Here is a 13,698-nt window from a genome sequence, read left to right as displayed (position 1 = left end):
TTTCTTTTTTCCCTCTGCACTCCCTCCCGAGTCCTCACTACCCACATCGCCGCATCCCCCCTACACTCCACACTGCCGCACCTCCACAGCCCGACGAACCTTTCCAGCCTGTCGCAGCCCGACGAACCTCTCTAGCCCGTCGCAACCCATTGCACCCTTCAGCTAGTTCCAGCCCTTCAATTGTCGCAGCCTGAAGAACCCACGAAAATCAGTTCTAGCGTGAGTTTTTGGATTTTCTTGAAAATTTTATCTGCAGAGAAAGAAGGAGGGAAGGAGGGAAGGAGGGGTGGGGCTAGGGCTAGGGCTTGACGGGAGGGAAGGAGGGGGTGGGGTACTGGCTCGAGGGAGGGGTTTGCAATTCTTGAGGGAGAGGAGAGAGAGTGGGAGGAAGGAAAAATGGGATTCGGGAGAAATGGAAGATTGTTTACTCAATTCGTTACTGTGCGACCACATTGTTGGTAAATGGAATGCCGACATATCACAATTTTATTTGATGCCCTTTTTTAGAGGAGAGCAGTAGCGCCTGTGAGAAGATATTTTCTAAAAATAATATTTCTCTGGATCAAATTATTGTTATTTTATCATGTTAATTTAAAATTATGCACTAATTATGTAGAAATTTTATTCCTAAAAAAAAGTAAAATTTATTATTTATTATTAAAAAATTAATTTCATAAATTTTATATTTATTTATTTATTTAAATAGAATGGCCGGTGCTTGGACACTTTATTACTGTTCCATTTTTCTTATTTTGATCAGCGGACAAGCACTGCAAGTCGTTTGATAAGCACTGTCGTATTACTGAATACTGCAAGTCGTTAGACGAGAAAGTGCCCTCGTCTCTGTATGATATGATATTACCAAGTACGCCCCCCTTGGCTTTAATTTACATTCCAAGAGTCCAAACAATCCTCTGTTCCTTTCAGATCTCGCTCCAAAGATAACGCCTTGGGTAAAGTCTCTCTTCTCACCCTTTGTGTGCGGTCCTGCGATTTCCTCTTCACTCTCTAGGGTTTTCTCGTCTGTGTTATTGTTCTAGTACTTTTGTTTCTTCGGAATCGAATTTTTATTGTTATTTTGTTGGATTTTGAAGAAACTGTATCTCTACAGGGTGTTTGTGGGTATGGACTCGTAATCTAGGCTTGATTTTTTTGTTTTTGTGGTTTTTCATCTTGGTTCCATAAACGTTAACTTTCTATCACATCGAATTACTTTTTTCGTTGGATTTGATACTTAAGAGCTTTTGAAATGTACTTCTGATGAGTATGACTTGTCGAGGAAATTGGGAAGGGGGGAAAATTGCAGTGATGTATTCTTTTCTTTGTTTCTCGTTTTGGTTTTAAAATTAATTTGGGAATTGTTCTGCAAGTTAAGCCATACATTTTTTTTTTATAAGTACAGCTATATAATTGAATTTGTGTTGTTCTTTGGATTTTTAATTACACGAACGTTGTTATGTTTAGTGGGTTGCTAACTAGGTCTTTGTGAACTTTTCCGAATAATCTGGCTTGTTTCTTTAAGATTTGTTCAGCTCTTGGACGAACAAAATTTTGTTTTTTATTTTTTTTGTTTTCAATTTGTGGTTTTGCATTGCATTCATCAATTCAGGAACAGTTTTGCAAATGTTTCTGTGCTCAGAGCCTTTGTGGGTGTTTGCTTTGTCTTCCTTTTTAGCATCGAGTTTTTGGTTTTCTTATGTTGCTTATTCTGAAATGCAATAAGTTGAATGGGGGGAATTACTAATGTGAGTTTCAAATGCAGGTTGCAGGAGGATTTGGGTGGTACTGATATTGAATTAGAGCTTCAGGTTATTTTATTTATTTGTTAGATTTGGATTTGGAACATGTCTAGTAAGAAGGAAGAGAAAGCCCAGGTTGCAGCGGAAAGAATCAAGGCAGCAACCTTGAGTGCTGCCAAGGGTCTTAGCCGTGCTCAGGCTGAAAGGGCAGCAACGGCTGCAGCCCGAAATGTTAATGCATACGGGCAGAAGGAAGAAGGACCAAGCAGATGGCAGGAGAAAAGGGAAGCTAAGAGACAGATGTACCTGAATAGTACTGAGAAGGCTGTGAGATTGGGTGAAAGAAAGGATCTTAAGGCCTCTATGTCTACCGTTGCTGGTGTGGCTTCACAATGCCAGAAGTGTTTCCAGAGTGGGCATTGGACATATGAATGCAAAAATGAACGAGTTTACATCTCGCGACCCTCTCGGACTCAGCAGCTCAAGAACCCCAAATTGAGGATGAAGGTGTCAATCTCTTATGATTTAGATAATCCAGATGTTAAGGAAGAGAAGGCTGAAAAGAGTTCAAAGAAAAGCAAAAGGAAGCATCGATCATATTCTGATTCCAGTAGTGGTAGTGAGGCTTCAGTTTTTGAGACTGATAGTGGGGCTTCATCAGTTACGGGATCAGATTATTCTTCAGATGAGAGTAGCTCTAGTTACAGTTCCTCATCTGATTCAGAAGAGGAGAGGAGGCAGCGGAGGAAGAAAAAGAAGCAGAAGAGGGGAAGGCGCAGGAGGGACAGCTCATCTTCCGAGTCTTCTGATTCAGACTTGGCTTCAGAGTCAGACTCTGATGATAGGAGCAGTCACAGGAAGAACAGGAGGCATGGTCGAAGGCGATAGAGGCAGTCCAACATTGTCGAGCAGGATTGAGATTGCTATAATTTTATGACCCGAACACTTTCAACAATTCAGAGAGAGAGAGAGACAGCATGTGCTCCCCCCCCATATGGAGTAAATTTTGCTGTGTTACACTTGTTTGTCATCAAACTGGGATCTCTTCCAGCTCCTAATACGATCTCATCTGTTAAAATATGGAAGCTTAGTTAAGGTTTTGTGCTGTTGCAGGCTGGGCCAGTTAAAATAAGCTTAGTGAGTGTTTTCTTTTGAGTATTGCATTGGATGAAATATTTTGGGAATTTGGTTTAGTTGCTTTGTGCTATTGCACATCTTCTTGCTACATTTCCCATTCTGATAATAGTTTGGTCAAACAAGAAAGCAGGGGGTTGCCATTAGTCTAATGATGCAAGTAAAATTAGTCCTTCTCAAAATCTTCCGGTGCTTGTATGTAGGGGTGTAAATTTAAACCGAGAAACCGGAAAACCGGACCGGACCGGACCGAACCGGACCGGTTGGTCCGGTTTTGAACCGGTCCGGTCCGGAACCGGTTCCTATTTTATGAAAACCGGCCGGTTCCGGTCCGGTTCCGGTTCCGTAGTTTTTGGGACCGGACCGGACCGAACCGGACCGGTTGGAAAAAAAATATATAAAAATTAATTTATATATTATACAAAATATTTATATATATAATATATAATTATATGTTAAATTTTTATATATAATATATATAATTATATATCATATATGAAAAAATTTTATATTATAATTTATAAATAATAACATAAAATGTTAATCTTAAATATGAACATTTGTAATTTATTTGATCATATGTTATTAATATAATTATATATAAGATAATGTTGTTATAATTTATAAAATAAAAGTTTAATCTTAAAGATAAAAATTTAATTGATCATATGCTTTAAGCATAATATATATATTAAATTTTTAATAATATTTTATAATAAGAATGAACACTTTATTATATGTTTTTTACATTTAAAAAAAACCGGAAAACCGGACCGGACCGGACCGGAAACCGGTAAAACCGGAAGTACCGGTTTAGGAGGGTAATCGGAGCGTAATCGGTTTTGAAAAATACAAAACCGGTACATACCGGTTCGGTCCTAGATTTTGTCCAAAATCGGACCGGACCGGACCGGTTACACCCCTACTTGTATGTATATAGTTTTGTTCCCCAAGTAAGGTTCATGGCTGTGTTTCTTACGTTTTTTTATAGGTCCTTTTCAAGACAGTATTTAATGCATGCTCAACTGATATAACGTAGATGTTTTAAACTAGACCGTGGAAAAAAAAAAAAAAAATCACCCAGACTTTGATGAAATCTATACAATTCTAACTACAGATTAAACTGAAATTAAAATATAAATTTACCAATGTAAAACGCCATTGTCATCTTCACTCAAAAAGCTCAGAAATGCAGATCTCCAACTTTGGATCTCTCGCAAAGTATGCAAGGAATACGGACGAAATCCAGCTCTAGAAGAGTACTCGAGGTTCCTCGTTTTTGCGCAATGCTAATACAAGGAGGATAGATAATACACGGTTACTTCATAACCCAAGCTTTCTCATTGCAAGTAGCAGTTGAGCACTATGTCTCTTGGCACTATGACTTTTGCAAAATTGTCATGGGTGTTAACCATGGTTAGATATTTATATTTAGATGAAGGTTTTCCTTAAATTGAGTTTTTTTTTTTTTAAAAAAAATAATTTTCTCTAATCCAGTCTATCAAATTGTCGTGTATCATTTGAACACTTTCTAATTTAATTTAACTTATGGTATTAGTCCATGGTCAACTCCTATAGACTATAACAACGATTAAGTTTTAGAAGGAATGCACAAAAAGTCATGTGACATAATTTTTTATTTTTTATAGATAAGATGTAAATTTTATTAATACCAATGAAATAAGCGAAGCCCGTGTATACATAAAGTATACAAAAGAACACCTAAACACATTCTAGGATTTAGAAATTAAAAGCAGAAAATCAGAAACATTATTTCCATTAAGCACAATGGCTGAGAACCAAAGCCATAAAGTGTGTACAAAAAAGTTCTGAAGCTCTGTCATTGTACGCTCCCTATCTTCAAAGCACCGCACATTCTTTTTCGACCAAATACACCACATAATGCACAATAAAATCATCTTCCACATTGCTGCCACTTGGGGATAGCCTTGAATCTCCTTCCAACAAGCAAGTCCACCACCCTCAAGGGCATTACCCAAGCCACACCAACTCTTCTAAATTTCTCATCCCATAACACTTATGTCACCTCACAATGCAATAATAAGTAATCCACTGATTCTTCATGCTTTTTGCAAAAATAACACCATTTCATCACAATGAGCCACTTCTTCCTCAAATTGTCTGTGGTTCAAATATTTCCAAGAGAAGCAGTCCATACGAAAAAGCTATTTTGGAAGGCACAGGAGACCTCCAAATTCTCTTCCATGGGGAGGTAACATTTCCTTGTGATACCAATGTTTTTTAATATGACCTCACTGTAAACTTCTTACTACCGTTGGGCTTCTACTGCATCCTATTCCTCTATGTTGTTAGAACTCCCTAGGAGTATATCAAACTGAAAAATTATGAAACAATATGCATTTTCCAATCATGAATATCCCTATTAAATGGGACATTCCACTGGTGAGAACAATGAGAAAATGCAACTAGATCTGCCACCGAAGCATCCCTATTAATTGTAATGCAATAGAAAGTTGGAAAACCCTATCAAGAGCACGATTGCCGCACCAAATGTCATGCCAAAACCTGATACTGGAACCCTCACCAACCACAAAACAGATTTGAGTTTCAAAACTCTACCAACCCCTCCTAATAAATTTCCATAAGTCTATGCCATACCCCCCCACCCCCTCCCCTCACTTCATTGGAACACTAACACCCCTAAGCACTTCCATGTCTAAGGTCAATAACTCTTTCGAAAGCGAATTCCCCTCCAAGTGGTATCTCCATACCCATTTCCCGAATATGGCTTTATTGAATGTCCTCAAATTTCGCAACTCCAACCCTCCATACGAGATTTGAGAGCAAACTTTATTCCAATTAACAAGATAGAATTTTGTTTCCTCCCCCACTCCACCCTACAAAAAAGTCTGAAATAACTTCTCAATCCTATTAGTCATCCTTGCAGACAAAGGAAATAGAGATTAAAAAAAAATGTGGGAAGGTTAGATAAAGTAATCTTAATTAATTTGAGTCTACCCCTTTTTGATAAATACATCTGTTTCCAGCCAGCCAACATTTTCTCGACTTTCTCAATAACCTCATCCCGAATGGCTCTATCCTTAAACAATGCTCCAAACGGATGACCCAAATATCTCATAGGCAAATAATACACTTTAAAACCTAGGAGACTCACCAGGCTATTGATACTAGGCACCACACCCACCGGAACCATATCGGACTTACTAAGGTTCACTGATTGAGCCATAATATTGTATTTTTTTTGCACTTTAATTCACATCAATCACATTTTTCTCAATAGTAATTGATGAAATTAGGCCGTGGAAAACTGACTTGAACTGAACTGCATCGAGGCAAAAAGCATGTTTAAATATTGCATCTTACGAGATTACTGTGTTTTCTCTTAATTTTCTATTTTGTTAGAGTTTGAACTAGTTGTAAAATGATTAACACTTTTGTGATATTGAAAACTCATATTTGTTTTTTCTTCACTTTTTGGAGGCAGAAAATTTCCTCCAAGCCCAAAAATAGCTACTAAGTCCAACTAGTAGCAACCCATTACTCCTCAACGAAATGTCGTATACCCTTTTACACTCCAGGTCCTAAAACTTCCTCCAACAAATTGCATGATGCAGTTCCAACAAAATCTCAAGAAAATTGGGAATCAATCGATCAAGTGCCCGAGCTCAAGCATGAGTAGAAGTCGAGAATCCAGGCGAGGCAGCAAATACAGAGAAGCCACATGTCCCAAATGATTGGAAGGAATCCTGGCAAGTGGGAGAAAAGAAGATCAGAAAGGAAAAATTCGGTCGGCTTCGCTTGGTTCGCAGACTGCTCCCAGCCAAGTTCTCAAACGCCCAAAATTATAAACCATTTTAGTTTCTATAGTTTGGGTTCGAATCCAAAGACTTGTTGGCTAGATTCGAGACCCATTCTTATGTGTTGAGCAATTTATCCTTTCTAATTCAACAGTTTTGAATTTCTGTGTTATTTTTCATTTACGTTGGCTTTATAGTTGTGATTCTGTTGAGACTTGTTTTAAGATTCATTGGTTTCATTCTTCTGTGCTTATTATTGGTTGTAATTCCTGATTAGAGTAATGTTGTTGGGCAGTTTTGAATCCTCATGGAATGAAAAACTAGTTGGTTTACACACTACAGACAAGGTGTTTGATAAAATGCCCCTTAGAGCGTAGCCATTATAACTTTCGGTTCATTGTCTGAATTGTTGGATTAGATGACATTGATGGTAGTGGTTTAGCTTCTTAAGCAAGGATAACCACAATTTATTCAATGCACGTCAATAAAGTCAGTCAATTTATGGAAAAGAGTGATGTTGGTGCCAAGGTGCATTGGAGTGATAATTTCTTGATTGTTAACTAGTTGTTTTCCATCTCTGAATTAAGTTCAACTTCATATTTTCATTTAGACTTTCTTTAATGTTCATTTCAATATTTCATACAAAATAAAAAGAGAGAGAGAGAAGAATACATTTCCAGATTATGTCAAAGAAAAAATCAATTTTCATTGTGAATGTCATTGTAAATAGTTATAGGATATAACCTTTTATTTTTTATAGTAGTCAAATTTGAGATTTAAGCTAATTGTTCCTTGTGGAAATGACTAAAGGACTTCCCTAATATTACTTGATGTAACTCTTATACTTGGAAGTGATTTTCTAAACGTTTCTAATATTACCAAGGTTCACCTTGAGACCCAACCCTGCCTCAAGCATAACAAAAGTGAACTTAAAGCTTGAATCTGGCCACGATCCACCTCACAAAAAAGAAGAGTATCATCTGCATAAAGGAGATATGAGATTATGATTGAGCCATTGATGCCATTTCCCATTGAAAATCCGGATAAAAAAATCTCTCCCAATAGCAGCCTTCACCATTTGACCAAGTTCTTCCATTACAATTACAAAGAGAAAAGGAGACAACGGATCCCCTTGCTTCAATCTACGAGAACTGTTAAAAAACCCAACAGGGGTGCCATTAACTAGCACTGAGAAGTGAGCGGTAGTAATACAATGCCGAATCCATGAAATCCACCTATCACCAAAGCCACACCTCCTTAGCAAGTAAAAATTCTCAATTCTCAATTCACATGATCATATGTCTTTTTCATGTCAAATTTGCACATAATACCTAGAACTCCCTCCCTCAACCTACTATCCAAGCACTCATTGGCGATGAGAACCGAATCAAGGATTTGTCTCCCTCGAACAAACGCATTTTGAGGCTTAGAAATAATTTTTTCCATAACCAGGCTTAATCGATTAGCAAGAACTTACGAAATAATCTGTATACCCGCTCACAAGACTTATTAGGCGGAAATCCTTCACTTCCGTAACCCCATGTTTCTTTGGTATGAGAGCAATGAATGTTGCATTGAGGCATTTCTCAAACTTCTTAAAGGAGTGGAATTCAAAGAAAACCTGAATGACATCATATTTCAAAATGTCTCGACAAGTTTTGAAACATCCCATCGAAAAGCCATTGGGGCCTGATGCTTTGTCTTTGGCCAAATCGCCAATCACTTTATAAATCTCATCTTCTTCAAAAGGTCTTTCCAACTAGCTCGCACTCTACAGATCAATAGACACAAACGACAAACTTTCAAGATTCGACCTCCAATTAGCCAGTTCCGTGCGGAGATTCTCATAATAATGCATAATATAGTTCTCAATCTCAGAGGAGGGAGAGAGCACTTGATTACTTGAATGAAGTATCTCAATAGCATTACTGTGCCAATGTGAATTAGCCACTTTATGGAAGAACTTTGTGCATTTATTGTCTTCTTTTAACCAAAGGGTCCTAGATTTTTGTCACCGCAAAGTCTCCTCCATCAGCAACACCCTCTCCAGTTCAATCACGCCGAACTCTTTCTCAGCAATAACTCCTCCGAGATATCTCCTCCCATCAACTCCCTCCTCTCTAAAACCTATAGCTCTTTCATAAGGAAAGTCTTCTGATTGTCAACATTTCCAAAGACTTACAAGTTCCACTTCTTTAAATCTTACTTCAAAGTCTTAAGTTTACTTGCAAGAATGAAACTAGGAGTGTCTGTGAAATGATAAGAAGATCACCAAAACCTTACCTTCTGTACAAAGCCATCAGCAGCTAACTAAATATTTTCAAACTTGAAATACCTGTGTCCCCCATGAATGGCTCCGCAGTCTAACAAAATAGGAAAGTGATCTGAACAAACTGGGGCAAATGTTTCTGGCACAACTCCGGAAAGTGGGCCTCCTATGAAGTAGAGACAAGAAACCTATCCAATTTCGACCAACCCTGACTATTGGACAGCATGAACTTGACCCAACAAGAGGGAGATCCATGAGATCCAAATCAAATATTGGACAGCATACATAAACATTTGCTAATCGTGACAATGCTTTCATGCATAAACAGTTTAAGGGATAAGCCATACTTTCATGCATATACATTTTAAGAAATAAGCAATAACTATGATTTCATGCATAAACATTTTAAGAAATAATTATACTTTCATGTTTCACTTTCTTTGGCCTGTACACACTATTACGCCTCTTGTGTTAGGGTTAGCGGTCTTCCTTTGGACCTGGATTCCACCCGTGCCCACAGGTTGAGAATCCCTTTCAGTTAGGAGGCAACACTTGGTGCACTACCAGTATTACTTACCCGACATTGCCATCTGCCCATTCCTTTAGTACCTTTCAGTTAGGAGGCAACACTTGGTGCACTACCAGTATTACTTACCCGACATTGCCATCTTACCCGTCGCTCACTAGGAGAGTGGGTAATATTAAAATCCCCACTCATAACCATGGCACGTCCCATAACTAATATAAACCCGCCAACTCCTCCCATAACCTTCTTCGAATCTCCTATCTCTATCCATATTTGGCCCATAGATACTTGCATAAGCCCACTCCCACCCATCTTCAACATTTGTAAATAAACTAGCGATTGAGAAATTTCCAATACATTCCTTAATCGCCTCTACCACCCTTTTATCCCACATTAAAATAATGCCACTTGAAGCTCCCAGAGAAGCCAAGTAGAACCAACCCACAAAAGAACACCCTTACAGACTACGAATAATTCTTCTACTGATGACACGTAATTTTGTTTCTTGAAAACACACAACATCAATCTTTCACGTCCGTAATAAAGATTTTATGCGAAGGCGCTTATTTCAATCATTAAGCCCCCACAAGTTCCAAGAAAGGATTTTAGGCTTCATGAGCTAAAAGAGCACCCCCTCCCTTTCAATCTATCCCTTCCGCCACTCCCCTCCTTTGCTTCATAATTAATAGTACATTCGAGTCTTTTAAGTTCCCTATTTCTCTTTTTGGCTAATTTCAATCAACCATCTTTAATGGATACAAAAAGGACCCTAAATTGCTCTTCAAAGCCTACACAAGAAATCCCAATGCAAGCTTGTATTTCCTCTACCTTCTTAAACACCCACTCCGAAATTAACCTCTTTGAGTTTGGACTGGGTGGGAGCATGCATATTGGGGTTGGTTTAGCAACCCCTATAAAAACACTTTCCATCGCTGAGAGCCAATTGCATGTTCAATCCATCCGACACCCCCATAGGGAACTCCTCTATCCTCATATCCTTGAAAACAAGAGAAGCAGGACTATGAGTGGAAACCATGGTCTAGCCAGCACTGTCGTCCTTGCTAGAACACCATTGGTAGGGTCAGTGGCCAACGGCGAAACAATCTATGATTGTCCACCTGTCGGTCACGCCACTTCAACCAAAGAGATGGAGAATCTCCAATTCTCTTTACAACATAATACGTTTTAATACCACCTATTATGTTACCTTCAAACAAACCACAGCCCAGGCCCACCCATTTTTTCTCTTCAATGCACCGTATAAACCAGTTGATTTTTTCTTGCATGTTACCCAACTGATTCTTCATCTCTGTTAGAACATGATATACCATTTCCTCATTCAAGCTGATAACACCCTTGCCACCACCCTTAGGTCCCTGGGCACCAATTAAAACGGCAGCACTACCTGACCTTTTCGGGCCTACAGCTCCTCTCAGGCAGGCTGATGTGTCAGAGCTTGCTTCCAACCTGACATGTTCATGGGACTGCTCCAAAACCCGCGGTTGTTGGAAGACCTCCTTGTACAACTGAGTATGAGGTTGATTCAGAGCCATCATCACTGGTGATGACATACGATCTGGTCCACCTTTTCTTCCAGCCTCCCTCACCACCTCCACCAACTTCCTTCATCCCATGCCATCCATATCCTCTGGTATAAAAATAAAATTCCAATGACCACCCTTTTCATATTCTACCAGTGCCATGTAAAAGCCTCAGGAGTTAGAACACTGCTGTGCAATAAAGCCTCTGTCTCCTTACTGATGAGTGGTATAAAACTCCTTTCTCCTAGCCTTCAGATAGTCCTCCTGAGCTTTAGTGAACCAGCGTGCCGTGGCTAACCCCAAGCTTAGATCTTTCACAACTTTCCAGCCACTCTTAGTTAAAAGCAAATATCTACCCTCCCTTATCACCTCAAACGCCTTTGATTCGATTACAACTAGCTTCAAAGGACCCATATTCCTTCCTACTCAAGAAAAATTTGCCATCAAACGCCCACAACCACCATTGAAATGTTAAATGTACGGAGATAAAAATGTTAAGTGTCGCAACTAACCAATACATACCACGTGACATAATTTGAACATATCGAATCTTAACGGAATGTGTGCATTAAAGTTTATCTGTAGTTCAAGGTGCACACCATAATTTTTTTCATAATTTATTTAGGAAGTACATCATATATATATATAAAGATGATAATTAAAGACCAAAATGTATTTATATATATTTTTTAATAAAAGTAAGTAAGTCCAACTTAGATGGAATGGGTAACCTAGTGACATAAATAACAAAATGTGATGCTACATTAGGTGTTTGACATCTCATCAACTTGAACCAAGATGTAATGAAATCTTACTAATTAACCTTGTTTGGATTAAGTTGAACTAATAATGTAAAAATGTCATAATATAAAAAATATATATATAAAGAACTCAAGATAGCTTGTTTGTTCTTTGTTATTATGAATTGAGGAAATTATATTGCCTAGAAAGAAGCATAAAACAATACTAATCGTAATTACTAACATAACATCAGCTTTAAAAAAAGAACACATAAGATCATTGATGTGTCAGGCGTGTATTAATAATAAAAAAATTGAAATTAAAACATAAAAATTATAAAAAAAATTGAAAATAAAACATAAAAATTAAACATTTAATATCTGAAAAAAAAAATCTATAATAAACAGCTAGTGTAAAAATCAGGTCTTTTGCACTCTCCAATTGAAAGCTGATCTATTGGAGCTTACAATAAGTTCACTCACACTAGATTAAGAATCTTAAAATTTAGAATAATTAAAACTAAAAAAGGACATTGCAGTGCCCAACAACCATATCTAACATGAGAAATAATGTCATAAAGATATTACACAAAAATAAACTTATAAATCGATGTGATACGTCAAATTGTAAAATTATTTTTATTATAAAATAGATTTAATAGATCACATGAAATCACGTCAATTTATAAATTTATTTTTATAAAATCCATTTGTGCTGTGGCACTTCTCCTCTAGGACTTCTCCTTTTGTGTAAGCCACACCTTCCTAGCTAGCAACACATTCCAAATTTGATTCCTTCCCGACCTCATAATTGATTTATTAGTTTGATGCCTTCCTAGTGTCAAATCTACATCCGACGCTTGGCATTGGTGACAACACCTAGTTGGTGATTCTTTCGGCTGCCATTCATAGTGAAAGTTGTCATCCAGAGCAACGACTTGAAATTGTATTTTGGGACGACTATTTCTTAGATTGGTAGACACCAATCCAAGTAACGGTTGAAATGATGGTTAAAAGTTGTCTTTAAAATAATTAGCATTAAGGTTTTTATAAATTTTTAGGGTTTATTTCTTAGAGTGTTAGATTTTATTTTAATAAATTTTAATCTGGTTTGATTTTGCTCTTAATAAAAAGAGTAATGTTAGTTATAAGTCCTATACAGGTCTTCTATAAAGAAGTAGGTCACATAAAAAAGAAAATTATATATAATTTTTTTTATGGTAGAGTCTATTTCTTTATAAAGTGACTGCACAAGACTTGTCTATACGAGACTCGTATAAATTATTACATGTCTTCTATTTAAATTCTTTTACACCACATGTTATCCACGCGATATAATTTTATTTATAAGATTCAAATTTTAAAATTTATCTTACAAGTTAAATTATATCTCATGTATATAACAAACCAATAAAGTGGCATCTTATCATCTGTTTCCTCTCCCACATCTGTCCCCTCTCCCACATCTTATAACAGACCAATAAAGTGGTATATAATAGGCATGCCTCAACAGGATTGCCTTTACAAACAAGCCAACCTACCATTTGTCCCCTCTCCCACATCTCCAACCTGCAAACATGTTCTTATCCCAACCTTAGGCAGGCCTGAACTTTCACCAGACAATTATGTCAATTACCTTCCCTCTCCCTACCAAACTAACCATCCCTCTCCTCTCCATGTTATGACGACTAACAAAGAGAAGATCTTTCCTGATACTAATGAAGTTTTTGTTGAAGCTTCGGCCATGTCCTTCACAAAATGGAAACGACAACTTAGGAAGGTGGCTAATGCTAGAGCCTTATCTTTCTCAATTGTCTCAACTAATTCCCGAAAGAGAAAGTCCCCAAGGGTGTGTGCCCCCTTAGATCCTCTTTGAGGTTGACTAGAAGACACAAACTTGCTAACTTGAAGCACCTATCGGTGGAGGCTGGACCACATCCCCGCCAAGA

General features: G+C 37.7%; 1 protein-coding gene across 2 annotated transcripts; it reads left to right on the top strand.

Annotated features, from left to right (window-relative positions):
* The first annotated feature begins 871 nt into the window (after positions 1–871).
* Positions 872–3,019, top strand: LOC108994821 (zinc finger CCHC domain-containing protein 10). 2 transcript variants are annotated; one of them, XM_018970202.2, is made up of 2 exons: positions 872–953; positions 1,763–3,019. In XM_018970202.2, exon 2 carries the CDS (start codon positions 1,845–1,847, stop codon positions 2,625–2,627), a length of 783 nt encoding a protein of 260 aa, XP_018825747.1. In that variant the 5' UTR covers positions 872–953; positions 1,763–1,844; the 3' UTR covers positions 2,628–3,019. The 2 variants fall into 2 exon arrangements, with proteins under 2 accessions (XP_018825747.1, XP_018825748.1); XM_018970203.2 differs by lacking the exon at positions 872–953 and adding an exon at positions 976–1,122.
* The last annotated feature ends 10,679 nt before the right edge of the window (positions 3,020–13,698 follow it).

This window comes from Juglans regia, chromosome 12, assembly GCF_001411555.2.
Source record: "Juglans regia cultivar Chandler chromosome 12, Walnut 2.0, whole genome shotgun sequence".
Classification (NCBI taxonomy): Eukaryota; Viridiplantae; Streptophyta; class Magnoliopsida; order Fagales; family Juglandaceae; genus Juglans; species Juglans regia.
This window is presented reverse-complemented; position numbering and strand designations above follow the sequence as displayed.

What these genes read in the sequence shown, in the direction of transcription:
- LOC108994821 (XM_018970202.2), top strand. Translation starts at nt 1,845, where the DNA reads ATGTCTAGTAAGAAGGAAGAGAAAGCCCAGGTTGCAGCGGAAAGAATC.